At 40.2% G+C, this 13,550-nt stretch overlaps 1 protein-coding gene and 1 long non-coding RNA gene across 4 annotated transcripts; both read right to left on the bottom strand.

The window, feature by feature from the left end:
- Positions 1 to 156: 156 nt before the first annotated feature.
- Positions 157 to 9,906, bottom strand: pcgf6 (polycomb group ring finger 6). 3 transcript variants are annotated; one of them, XM_034609700.1, is made up of 11 exons: positions 9,802 to 9,906; positions 9,410 to 9,516; positions 8,454 to 8,553; positions 7,215 to 7,311; positions 6,636 to 6,691; positions 5,868 to 5,927; positions 4,990 to 5,107; positions 4,031 to 4,058; positions 3,351 to 3,449; positions 1,178 to 1,264; positions 157 to 1,058 (listed from the first exon to the last, which is right to left on the bottom strand). In XM_034609700.1, the coding sequence occupies exons 2-11, from the start codon at positions 9,482 to 9,484 to the stop codon at positions 1,008 to 1,010; spliced, it is 771 nt and encodes a 256-aa protein (XP_034465591.1). In that variant the 5' UTR covers positions 9,485 to 9,516; positions 9,802 to 9,906; the 3' UTR covers positions 157 to 1,007. The 3 variants fall into 3 exon arrangements, with proteins under 3 accessions (XP_034465591.1, XP_034465593.1, XP_034465592.1); XM_034609702.1 differs by having other exon boundaries at positions 9,738 to 9,836; XM_034609701.1 differs by lacking the exon at positions 9,802 to 9,906 and adding an exon at positions 9,641 to 9,780.
- Positions 9,907 to 12,723: 2,817 nt separating this feature from the next.
- Positions 12,724 to 13,207, bottom strand: LOC117776028. Its single transcript, XR_004616372.1, has 2 exons — positions 13,087 to 13,207; positions 12,724 to 12,976 (listed from the first exon to the last, which is right to left on the bottom strand). It is a non-coding gene; the product is annotated as an uncharacterized LOC117776028 (long non-coding RNA).
- Positions 13,208 to 13,550: the final 343 nt, after the last annotated feature.

Raw genomic sequence — 13,550 nt, 5'->3', positions numbered from 1 at the left:
AAGTCTCGTGATAGGAAGTTATTTAGCATTCATGAAATAAACACTATCTATTAATAATCTAAATGTTTTTATTGCCAAGAACCAGGGACTCTTCCCATTAAAGTTTCTAACCCACCGCTGTGAAACAGCAACATGGATGAACGAGGAAACCCCTTCTTGGTTGTGCAGTCATTTATTCATTCAAACTGACAAAACCAAGTAAGAAAACATTTTTTTAACAAATCTTACCAAAAACCTCTGCATACAAACACCCTTTAAATAAATGCTTTAGTGCTCAGATGAGCAGGACTGAAAGCTGGCTTCATCGTGTCTGTTGCATTCATTTACATCAGTTGACACTTCATATAAAAGTTAACAGCTCTTAAATTAAATGTGTAAATCAACCAGAAACAAGCTGGAAAAGACGACGTGCAGATCTGAGCTCTGAATATCAAAATTTTACACACAAACACAAACCTTTGGTAGTGGTAGTTTGAATTTTCAAGCCCTTTGAATCAGTAGTATCTGAAATCACAGTCAATCAGTCATTAAATACAAAAGTGAGAAATGGGTCCCTGGTTTCATAGAAAATGAGGCAGCTTGTATCGGCTTCACAGGCACTGTCTGAGTTTCACTTTCTATTAACAGAAGTCATGCGCAGTTTGGCTACAGCAGAAGTCACGTTCTGTAGAGTGGAAGCCCACTGAACGCCACCTAAAGACACCTTGGCAGTAGGAAGAGGAATTTCCACTCGTCGGGTTGGAGTTACTCATTTTGACATGCTGGCCCTTAAGTAGGTCAAATGTATGTACCCGTCCTCCTGAGAGATGAACATTTGATGCTACAGTGAGAAATTTTGATATATCAAACAGTTGATATATTTTCATTCCAGACCATTCAAGAAAACCATGTTTGGAGATATTAGGCTTTCACACCCAAGATGGCCGCGAGGCAGGTATAATGCAAAGGTAGACACTTCACTCCACATGATAACAAAGAGCCAGATGAAAAGAATCACAATCTCATGGTCAGGAGTGGGCGGGCAGGATCAGGCCAAACTGCAGCACCAGCAGACCGTCCTGGAGCAAAATGGAAACCAGAACAATAAGATTACTCATTGGGATCAGTATTCATGACATTCTAATGAAATCTCCTTCATACAAAGTGATTTGTTGATTTGTGTGATTCGGGTTCTTACTTGCAGCGCTGCATCGCCCACGGTGCTCTGCACGTCTTTGAGTGACTGGGAGGGATCCAGGAGGTGATCGCCACAAACCACGTCCACCTGCAGGAGAATCAGAGCCAGTTCTTTGAGCCCAGAGAGAACTCTGTGTGTGTGTGTGTGTGTGTGTGTGTGTGTGTGTGTGTGTGTGTGTGTGTGTGTGTGTGTGTGCGTGAGTGCGTGCGTGGGTGCGTGCGTGCGTGCGCGTGTCTAGATGGTTTTACCATAGAACACACAACTTTGAATTTCTGGACGGACAAACTATGAGTGCTTGATAATGTGGATTAGTTTGGATTTGACCAGAATCATTTAACCGACCAAAACACTGAACAAACAGGAAATGCCTTGGAGACCTATGATAAACTGGATGAAGATGATGGGTAAACTAAAGCTTAGTTCACAATGTATTTTCAGCCCGACTCCACAGAAAGTTCTGGAGGCTGTCACTCGGACATTTGCGTCCACACATACAGCCCCTCAGCAGAATGTCCGGAGGTTCTCTGGAGTTCAGTGCATGTCTGAAAACAACTTAAGTTTGGGGAACAGACATACTACTACCCCACTACCCCCCTATAAGAAGTCTGTTGTGTGGTGTGAACTCAACAACTGCAAGATTTTTGATCACAAGACAGAAAGTCATGTAGTGTGAACTGCATAGCGATCGGAGAACTTTGAAAGTCACGGTTTAAACTGCAGGTTAAAGTGTTAAAATCTAAAGGTAGACATTGTATTACTCTTGTGACCTCTGCTGCAATGAACAGTGACCCTGGGCTGATCTTTGTCCGTCCTCTCGAGGTTTGTCCAGACAGGTGAGCCCTGAAGGAAAGCTGCTAATCCCCATCCACGTGTTTCTAAATACAAAATACACCAACTCCTGAACTCTGCCTCTGGTTAACTGATCACACATAGACATCCCTGTTTGTCTGAAGAAAGGAGGACACTTCTGGACCTGACACTGATATTTTTGACCCTGAGCGTCCTCTGACAGCCTGCCCCCTGCTCTGAGACAGACATGCGGTATCACTGCACTAACAATTTGATTATAATCAGATTACGGTTGTCTGTTGCCCTTTAGATGTAGGCAGCCTGCTGAGTTTTGAACTGAGCAGGTGACTCCTCTATGTTGGGACAGTTAAATGAGGTTGAAAAGTTTGTATCACAGAGTTCATTTCCTTTACTGTTTCCTCTATTTCACTGCCAGCTTCAGACCACGTGTCACCCTGGTCAGGAGGATCATGCAGGAGGGTCAGCTGACACAGGGCCGATGTGGATTTGTGGAACACGAATAACGCAGAGACCATGCCACATGTTTCAATAAGGTTAAGACAAGGCTGAGTGTTGCTATAATTTAGTGGCAAACAAGTCCCCAGCATGATCGTTTTATGTCTCAGACATTTTCAGTTATCCTGCCTTCATCAGGATGGTGTATTATTCCAACAATTAGTCATGTGACTTAGGTAACCCTTTCGATAGTATATATGGTGCTATTGCAGTAATCAGTACATATATATTTCTTAATTAAAATAAACTACTGCACAAACTATAACAAATTCTAAAATCTGCAGCCGCTCGTCATTTGACAAGTCAGATGACACACAACAAACCCTGACTGCATTAAACACACACACACAAACAGATGTAGACGTCAGGGTACGGTAACTTAGATTTGTTAATCGAGAGACATGTGATTCAAATTCTACTATTCTGGGAGCTGATGTTAACCCAAGACAAACTGAGACGTGTCAATGTGTGCCTGTGTGTGTTGTAGATTTGGTTTTAAATGGATAAAATTGCCACCACTTTACACTTTACAAAATCCTTAATGATGAGTTAAAACATCTGCTATTCTACTAAAAACATGAATGGATCTACATCTACAGTGTGATTGGCAGGTTTCTATCTCCACATCCTGTGAGTCAGACGGTCATTCAGGTCACTTACGACACAAGCTACATGACAGGAACACCTTTGAACATGTCTGAAGCCGCTGTGCTATTTTGAGTGTGCTCAATGTGCACACCTTCATTAAAGTGCGATGCCAACTTCCTTCTGCTGTCCTACTTCCAAGTTGGTCCAAAGCGCGAATCAGGATCAACACTGTGGTCATGTCACTGTGTTGACCGATTAGCTGTAAGCCTGGCAGACTCACCAGGCAGGTTGGGCTAAGCTCCATCTTCCTCCTGATGAACAGCTCCACGTGCCGGATGGTGGCCTCACCCGACACACGAACATACCGCCTCTCCAACGGCTACACAGGAACAGGGTAGAATACACTGTATCAAAGTCTTTCATAAAAAAATATAGAATATTCAGGAAAAAATATAGAATATTCAGGAAAAAATCTGAGTCATGTCATAAGAAACTGTTCAACCTTGGAAAAAATTGGCATCACCACTTCAAAAGCTGGGTCTGTCTGTTTGGAACATATTTACTCCCATACAGTCTTATTCAAAACCAGACTTATTGTGTTCAAAAACTCAGTACACACAGATTGTATGGCTACTGGTCACAGTGATAAAACTGAGAGACCAGTGTTAAAGGCCAGAAAATATGGTACAATTAATTTGAAGAAAATTTGAACGACACAGTCCATGATGAATAACGCACTGCTTGGTAACAACACTACTTGTGATAGTTAGTATATCCAGCAGGCCCTGTCATGACCCGGCCAGGGTGTAGCTTACACTATAACCTTTTCTGAGTTATCATCCACCTTGTCCTTATTTTATCTGTTACAGTGCATCATAATAATAGTAACAACAAAGATAATAATACAAAAAATAATAACTCTTATAAGACTTGATAAATATTAAAGTTTGAGGTTGTTACCTTATAGCCAATAATGCCCTCTTCAGCCCTGAGAACAAAACAAGAGTAGATGTAAGTACATTTATTTGGTACCGAGCAAAAACACACGGTGTAAGACAACAGCATCATCTGGTGACATGTCTGAGTAACTGCATGGTAAATTCATTCATGTCTGCAAACTGGTCTTCTTCTTCTAAGTAGAAGAAATGCTCGCTAGGAGTAAAACTCAGGTCAGTTGGTCTTATTTACGTCTACAGGCCAAAAGCAAAGCACCGAACCTTAAAAATACAGTGATCGCCAAACTATAAAATGATTTACACCTGCAACACAAGGCAAATATACACCAATTAACCTGCAGGTTTTTGTTTCACTATGATTGTAATGGTACTGAGGTTCACCGAGAACCTGTGAGTATATATCTTTTTTAATGGGAGATAAGGTACACAATATGAGTAGGGGTTCATGAGTATCAGGGCCTTTTCGACCAGGTCATAGCAGTAAATACACCTGTTTAATTAAAAACTGCTGCGGATTACCAATGGCTGCTTTTTTATTAGCAGTTCCACATTCCTGATATTCTGTATGTTCACTCATTTGCTTGGTGGTTCAGGTGGGAACACATACAAATTTGGTGCAGATCCAAATCAGGGGGAGAGTCTAGGAATTTCTTTTCACTTTCTTTTTCAACATTTTCGTAGATTTCTCAAATTGGTGTAGATCCAAATAAAAATGGGTCTGCTGGGGCTTAGTGGATGTCTGTGCTCTACTGAGTGCCATCTTAGTTAATGCAATAATACATATTCCCGGTGAGACGAGGGAAATGTCATGATATATTTAGAAAGCAAGTGGTCAACCGCAGATCTTTTTTGGCTGTTTTGTAAGATCTTTGAATTGAATATTAATGCACTGAATGAAAAGAGGCAAAGTACCTACAGCTCTGTGTCATTGCTGGATTAAGAGCTGTCCAATGAGATCCTTACCCAACGAAGTCCAGCAGCAGAGAAACATCCAGCTCAGGAGGAATGGTGAACACAGACTGAGGAGTGTTATCTCTCCTCTGCCTCTTCACCACAACAGGAGCTGGAGAGGTGATCACCACTGCAAACAAGAGATGAGAAAACAGAGGAGACGCTTGAGTGACCAACTCTGAAGTTTTTGTTATGGTTGTGCTAAAAATCTCCATCTTTGGATTTTCAGTTTAAGGATTCTCAGATTTAATGTCAAAGAAATGTTATTAGGATTGTGCCAAATTATAGCAGAGGTTCTCTCAAGACCCTTTTCACACAGAGCAGGTATAGACTGTACTCTTTACAATATTATTCACAGAGACCTAACATCCCCACATGAGCAACATCTTTCTAACTGTGGTGAGGAAAAACACACTCAAAGAGAGGGTGCAGGGGAGAGAGAAATAATTTATAGATGTAGAAGAGTACTGAAAACTACTGAACACATTTCCACAAAAGGATGGTGGAAGGATGCAGTATAAGTCAGGGAAAAACATATTCAATTGTGGTGTGCATCTGGATCATGCTGCGGCCCCATGATTTTTCCCCCTACTTTGTTTAACATAGCAAGATAGGGTGTTTTTCAACCTTTTCCCCAGGGAATAATTCATGGATCGTGATGACATTTTTTTTTCATTCAGTTTATTTATGAATTCACTACAACTATCACTACAAAATCATTCTGACCCCAATTTGATATTTTCTCCTCTAAAATGAATAAAGAGTCAAAGTGATCAAAAGTTTTCCTCTGACCTTGAAAAGATTTGTTCACCACTGATCTCAGTCTGACAAAACAAAATGTGTTTCAGTGTTCAACCTGTTTACTGAAACTTTTAAAGCAATTGTTTTACCTGGTTTAGGCACCTCCATCCCTCTATCTTTGTAGAAGTTACACATCTGTTCTCGTTCATCTGTAGAGAGAAAAGAAAAGACATTAAACACATCAGTTATATCAAATGCATCTAAATATATATACATAAAATATATATACAACAAAACAGTCACACCTTGTGAAATATCCCTAAAATGTCAAAAGATTCAAATTGCATTTGTGCAAAAAGTGTTTAGGTTTGTATATCTAAATAAAATGAAGAGAAGACTCCCATTCTTAAGAAGCTCAACATGAGATGAATTTCCCAAAATTATAAAGATCCACAAACACAGTGCAAAAATCACACAAGAGTTTTAAAAGATGAAAACTATCCCCGACCAAGCAAGTTGCTGATTTTAATCCAATTAAAAAAAGTTATATTTTAAAGTGAAAAGTAAAGCAACAGAACTCGTCGAGCAAAGAGCAACTGGAAACAATCACTTGGGAACAGCAGAATCTCTCTACAGATTTGTGTCATACCCAGGAGGACCCAGGAGCAGACAATACAATATTAATATTTAAAACATTTTAAAAACAAAAACTCATTAATGCAGGAACTGAATTTTGTTGCAGTTGGTTGCTATGCATGATGTGAAAAGAGAAATGTTTGACGAATAAAACTCTTATCAAAGATCCATACAATCAGTTTGGGTCAAAATTGTGTTAAATGGACAGGACTTTTCATACCTTGACATTTTAGTGATATTAACCGGTGTACTGTTTTGTAATACACTGTACATGCACTTACACTCCTCCAGGTAGGGAATCATTTTGTAAACAATGTCCTGCAGTTGTCTGTCAGGCCTGTGGGAGAAGAAAGCATTTGGGGCTAAATAGACTGCTTTGCTATAGACCTGAGTGGCAGCAGATAAACAGTCGAAATATCCTAAATATCACCCGGTTCAGGTGCAATAGGAGTAAAGACAATTTTTTCCCCAGTGCAATAAATTTACTGAACTTGCACATGTAATTTAAATATTTGATTAAGTTCTTTTTTATATTTAGCATTTATTTCTGACTTTTAGACGCATCACATGACATTTCTGGGATAATTTATGTACTTTTTGTTTGTATCCATGCTGCTCTGTAAGCCAGGTTTCCCATCTGGGAAAATAAAGTAAACTTCAACTTAAATTTAAATTGCAGAATTCTCTGTGTCAAACTTTAACCAAGAAAACTAATGTATCCCAGTTTCAAGAATGTGTTTTCCTACCATTTGCTCTCTGACTAACTGTCAAAAACCCTGATAATCTGACAGCCACTTGCTGATTTAGCAGGTTTAACAGAGGATGGTAAAAGTCATCAAACATCAAGAATGAGCACCTACCTGATGTTGTAAAGGGGTTGACTTTGATGGACCACAATGTTGCATGTGGGACACCTGCTGTTGTAGAAGAAGTGCTTCACGATGCAGCTTTTGCAAACTGAGAAAAAGTAAAACCTCAAATATAAGGCAGGAGGTCAGGTATGTGATACAGTCAAACTAATATGGACTTTTGAGGCTGATATAAATATTAATATGTGAATATATTTAAGCTGATATTCATATTTATAACAATACAGAAACATGTCAGATAAAGATCCCTGAAAAGAATAGTGATTAAATCATACAATGAGCAGGAAGTTTTTCAGTTGACAATGACACATGTCAGTTGCTTCTATGGGACAAAGTTCAATGTTGGAGCCCATCGGCTATTGTCTGGCAGTGAATAAGCCTCTAGGGGCAACAGCCAATATTTTGGGGCTTCTGCTGTAGACAGCAGATATCTGGGCCAAGACTCAATCTTCTGTTCACCATACACTGTTTACAGTCTGATGAGTTTCTGTTATCACATGAGTCTAACATTTATCCACACAAAACACAAACAGCAATACTTCTTGTAAGTGTTTTAGGTTTTAACATTTTTGCTCATCTGAATTAAGAGCTATCAGCGTATGCATGCAGATAAATTAAAAAGCCAATAGCAGGAGCATTTCAGTCAATGTGTTCTGCCTCTTTTGCTCTTCATGTGGACGCATTACCAGCGGGCAACAAAGGGCTGCTCACAAGTGATCGGTCAAAGTGGAAACGGAGACCAGAAGGCTTCCTGCTCCAAAATGTTGCCCCTCACCTACAGATTCTGCATATTCACATGTAAAATATGTTCATAGAGATAAGACCAGGTTGAATTTGATTATATATTTGGCTCTGATAGTCAGTTTTCTTCTTAATCAATGGCAAAATTATATACATATGCATATATAGATTTATCTGTAATACGATGATATTGGCCAACAACACATTATTCCAACCAGTTTATCAGCTAGTGTCTTGAATACAGTCTTGTTTGATTCTGGCATATGTTGGACATCGTGTCAGGGGTTAAATGCATCAGTTCAGACCAATATATTACATCATTACCCTATGTGTTCCATCTTTCTTACTAAAGGTTAGATTTGTATGTATGTTTTTTTGCACTCAGTGTTGAAAGACACATATTAAATTAGTGCAGGTGGAATCACTTGAATCTTCTTACAGTCTCTCTGAGGACTCCAGGATCTAGATGACACCTGTGTTGTAACTTACATGTGTGCAGACACTCTGTGATGGTGGTGGCGTCGATGAGGAAGCCGCAGCACAGGGCACAGCGGATGTATGGATAGAACTGGTTGAGGGGGAGCTTTGGCTGTGGAGACATGAACATCCACAGTGAAGAGACACAGCTTAGAAATATCCAGGAGCCTGAATTTAGGCTTGGTCACGTGATTTAAGGGCTGGTTCAAAAAACTGGATGAAAAGTAACAGCACTTTCTCACAAAGTCAGACTCAGGAAGACAGGACATAGGGCTGTATTTAGTACAAACAGCAACCAGCATAAAGAGGGCAGGAAGAGAAATGACATTCATTGGGATTTCATCTCACATTGGTGTGGATGGAAATGAGCTGGCAGACAAAAATGCAACAGATGCAAAAAGGAAAGTGAAACGAGTATGGCTATCAAATAAAGCAACGCCGAAATGAAAAGGCATAATCAAAGACATGCAAAATAAATGCCAAGAGCTGTGGGATTAGGAAATGAGAGCTGGTATGACTACATCATTCACAGGGACGTAGAGGAAATGAGAGGAAGCAACAGAAGAAGCAGGAGGGGGACATCATATCTAGAATGAGTGGTTGTTACACTGTCCCAGATACCGGCCGCAGACACATTCACTGCAAGGCACAGTCCAGAGGAATCAACAGGTATCAGAGGTTCAGCTGATGTAGGGTGCGGGGCTGTGTTCCGGTTTTTAGAAAGCACGGAAATTAGAAAAAGAATCGAATCCAGTTAGATTTAACAGATGTTCTGGAGTTCCCTCGTTTCCGGAAGGTGGCAGAAATGCACCTGGAAGTAGTTTGCCAACCGCCATTAAAGCACAGAAGAAGGAGAGCACTTTTTAGTTTGTGTTTCAGTGCGTGTGTCAGTTCAGCGAGCAGGACGGGACATCAACATCCAACTATGAGGAAAGCAACAGGAACAGGAAGTCCAGTGATAAACGTACCTCGGTCTCTGAATCGCTGTCTGATATGTGCGTGGACCCTTCATGACTCCTGTGACCATACGGAGGTGATGACATTCCCAACGACAACAACTTCCTTCACCTTTCAGCTACGAGGACAAAATGTCAAATTCAAAACTTTCTTCTGAAGTAGAGCATGTCTCTAGACGTCAGAGATGTTATCAGTTGCCGGTGAGTTAGCAACACTTGGCTAGCTGACTACGGTTAGCTTACTCTGTTAAATACTACCGACACGAAAGCGTTTCCGTTTGAAGCTAACGTTCAAGTTTAGGTTGACAAAGTTAAAAGCCTGTTTCCTTGCTATCATCACCTTTAACCACTTTCCCGGTATCAAGTCACTTCCTACTTTGATCTACTTTGTTGTCTTCACTCACGTTAGCCACCGTTTCCCTCTCGTGTTTCTCGAGCGGCAACAACAATGACACTTCCTTCTTGGACCCTTCAGAATAAAAGCGACTGTAAGGAGAAAAAACGAATGAAATGGATGTCAAGATACATCCTTAGTGTGACGCTGTCCTTTGATTTGTATTCAGTTAAATAATTACTGGCCAAAAAGATTTACAATAGCGTATAACAGAGGGAATAATAAAAAACAGAGTCCAGCGATATGGTGGTTTGAATTTGACAAAAAATGTGTGAATAAAAGAATGTGGAGACACTCTAGGGATAAAATCTGCAGCATAAAATCTAGGAAATTCAATATCTCAGTAATTCCACACACGGTTGACAGATGCCATACGTTTATTTTGAAGACACAATGACGTATTTTCCGGGAAACAAACTAATGGATAAGAAGATTCTACTTGGATTTTACCAGCAGGGGGCGCTGTAAACATAAATGCAGCCAGGGCAATAATACTTCTTTATTTATTGAGGAGCAGAAGTCATCCCTTTGTTTCTCTTGATTTATTTTCGTGAAAAAAAACATTGAGATGGTTGAAAATGGATAACGTAAATTCCATCTTTCAGCACAGCCATAGCACAACATAGCATAGCATAACAATCTGGAAATACATCAATTGAATATATTCTCATTACAGGGCTGCAGAAGGACCAATCACGTTTGGACCACAATTCACAGATCGACATGTCAAAAAGATTCTTCACACGAGGACACAATATATTCCCACTGTGTGTTACTGTGTCAAAAGGGCTTTGAGAAGTAGTTTACATTCAGGGCAGAGTTTCTGAGAAAAAAGCACAACAAATAGAGCTCTATAGAGTTAAACTTGCTTTTGTTACTGTGGCAGCATCACAAGAGGGGCCATACTGAGTTGTGATATCTTGCAGTGTCACGGCCACCAGAGTTCGGACATCCCCATTCTTAGCATGTCTGAGCAGCACATACCTTCCATCATTATCTCAAGGCACTTTACATAGAAGGTCAAGACCTCAAAAATCATAGAGAAACCCAACAGTTCCCACAATGAGCAGCACTTTGACGACTGTGGAGAGAAAAAAACTCTCTCATTAACTGGAAGAAACCTCTAGAACCAGACTCAATGTGGGTGGCCATCTGCCTCGACCCGGCTGCGGTGAGCAGAGAAAAATGCGGAGAGGAGAGATGGAAAAGAGGGGCGAGAAGAGAGAGAGAGAGGAGGAGAGAGAGGAGAGAGAGGAGAGAGAGACCAGGAACTATTGTGTAACCATCATGTTTCAGCTCTGACTGGTTGTTATAATGAAAACCATAAGAGTGATAAGGATGTAAAGATGTTATTAATGATAGCAGCAACAATTCATATAATAATAATATAATAGTTGTTGTCTGAATCCAGGAGCTCTGGAGTCAGAGAGAGAGAGAGAGAGAGAGAGAGAGAGAGAGAGAGAGAGAGAGAGAGAGAGAGAGAGAGAGAGAGAGAGAGAGAGAGAGAGAGAGAATTGACATGTACTCATTATTTATATCATATTATACATGAAATAATCTCAAGCATTACAGTGGTTTTGACACTGCAGCTGATGAAACGTGTCTCTTTGCATGGGTGGTCACAGGAGCCGCCAAGTATTGCATAGTTTATATTTTGGACCTGAAACCTCAGTTTTCTATAATGGTGATGCTGTAACTATGTGCAGTGGTTACAGGTGCTGTGAACGGACATAGATAAGCTGGCTAATGGTTGTGATGAAGCTTTTCTCAAATTCATCATGGTATTATCCTGTTTTATGGATTTATCCACATAAAATCCTGCCAGGAGTATTTAGCTTTACAATCATGGTCTGGCTACTTTCACGGCCACTTTCATTATAATATGTAAGGAGTTGAAATGAGCGCATCTTAATGTATAACTCTTAACCAGCTTTCAAAGTTTGGTCTAAAGAAACTACAAACATAAATAGACGAAGGCTGTTGTTAGAATGAAAGAGATCCCTTGGGTACAGAATGAACAGATGGTGTAACATCATCTTTCAGTTTAGTGACCTTCTACTTAGTAAAGGCAGGTAAAACAGTCGATAAGCTTGTGCTGGTCTTTCTGTGAATGAGAATAGAAAGTTAACTTGTCCCTGATATCTGGGGCTTGTTGCAGTTAAATATTTACTTATGAGAGATTTTCTTTGTGAAGAGCTGTGGACTACTTTCTATCTGCCAGAGGATGTGTCTCTGGGGATATACACTTGAACTTATCACACTGCGCTGTCAGCTTTTCAACTGATCCAAGTTTCTCTGAAAGTCCTGCAGTTTGTCCTCGTCAATAATGTAACACTGGGATCCTTGAACAACCTTTCATGACACAATCATTGCGATCTTCTGCAAAAATCCTGATGTCATGACCCAAGAGGGAATTTCCAGATGTCTTCTCATCGTGTGTAATAGTCTTATCTGTACAATCACTTTGCACTTGTTCTGGGGACATTGTTCTCAAAGATGACATGACTTGATTTAGACTGTTTGCTTCAGGTTTCTCCCAGAACCTGTATGAGAAATATCTTCTGAGATTGTTTATGCAGATTGCATGTCAGGAAGAACATCTGGGACGTAGACTGTACACGGCTGACCTTCTGATCCAACAGGGCATCTACTTACCTGGCTGCAATTTTACAGGCCGTGAGGTGGATTGAGGTCATTAAACCTAAGAAAATAAAGTGTGTAATGCTCCTCATTCAAATTTGAGAATATGGAGATTGTTTTTGGACTTGGTGAGGCAAGATACTCAGGAGTGAAGGGAAATTAAGTTGCTGATGAAATTGCTACAAACCTTCTCAAAGGAATCTACTGATCTGAAGATTTCGTCTGGAAAACCAGTGTTTTGCAAAATTTGAAAGATTTTCTCGAGGTCTTCTTTTTTTATTTTATTTTTTAAATATATTTTACTGAGCATCAATGATGCAAGGTATCAACAAAACAGGAAACAAGAGAAAGTCCAAGAAACAATGCTCACGTCTTTGTTGTTTTTTTCCATCCCCTTCTGAAATCCCACTCCCAACCCCACTTTGTCTCTGGGTGATAGACGCAAAAAAAAAGGGGCAAAAACAAAGACACACACGAAGTGAAAAATAAGGTAAAATAATAATAAGGGGAAAAAACTAAAGGATTCAGAGAACTGTGCTTCAGGGCTCAGCCATCCAACTGCTCAGGTACTATATCCAAAGAGTCTAAGAGGGACAATAAATGGTTCCAAACTTGGTCAAATTTCTTCAGAGAACCGCCAAGAGAAAACCTTAACCTCTCCAGCTTTAGATCATGAAGAACCTCTTTGACCCACCAATCATACGATGGGTGCAAAGCGTGCTTCCGGGCACAGATAGAGGAGTTGTGGACTAACTCAAGAATCTCAAGGTCTTCTTGACTTGTTCATGAGGCAAGTGAGTTTTGTGAGGTCACAGTAACCTTGATTTTATTACCAACAAATTCTTATCAGGTCATCTTTGAGTCCAAGTGAATGTCTGTGTCAGATGTAATGAAATTCCCTTGGAAATTCCAGAGATATCACATTCACAAGAACATGAGGTCACTGTGATCTTGACCTTTGACCATCCAAATCTAATCTGTTCATCTTTGGGCCCAAGAGAAGGTTTTTGCCACATGTTAAAATTCCCTCAGGGACATTTCATTTTCTCAAGAATGGGACAGACGGACGACCTAGAGACATAATGCCTCCGACCACTGGCTGTCATCGGCCTAAATAAA

This window comes from Hippoglossus hippoglossus, chromosome 15 (genome assembly GCF_009819705.1).
Source record: "Hippoglossus hippoglossus isolate fHipHip1 chromosome 15, fHipHip1.pri, whole genome shotgun sequence".
Classification (NCBI taxonomy): domain Eukaryota; kingdom Metazoa; phylum Chordata; class Actinopteri; order Pleuronectiformes; family Pleuronectidae; genus Hippoglossus; species Hippoglossus hippoglossus.
Note: the sequence above shows the minus strand (reverse complement) of the source record. Positions and strands in the feature narration are given on the sequence as shown.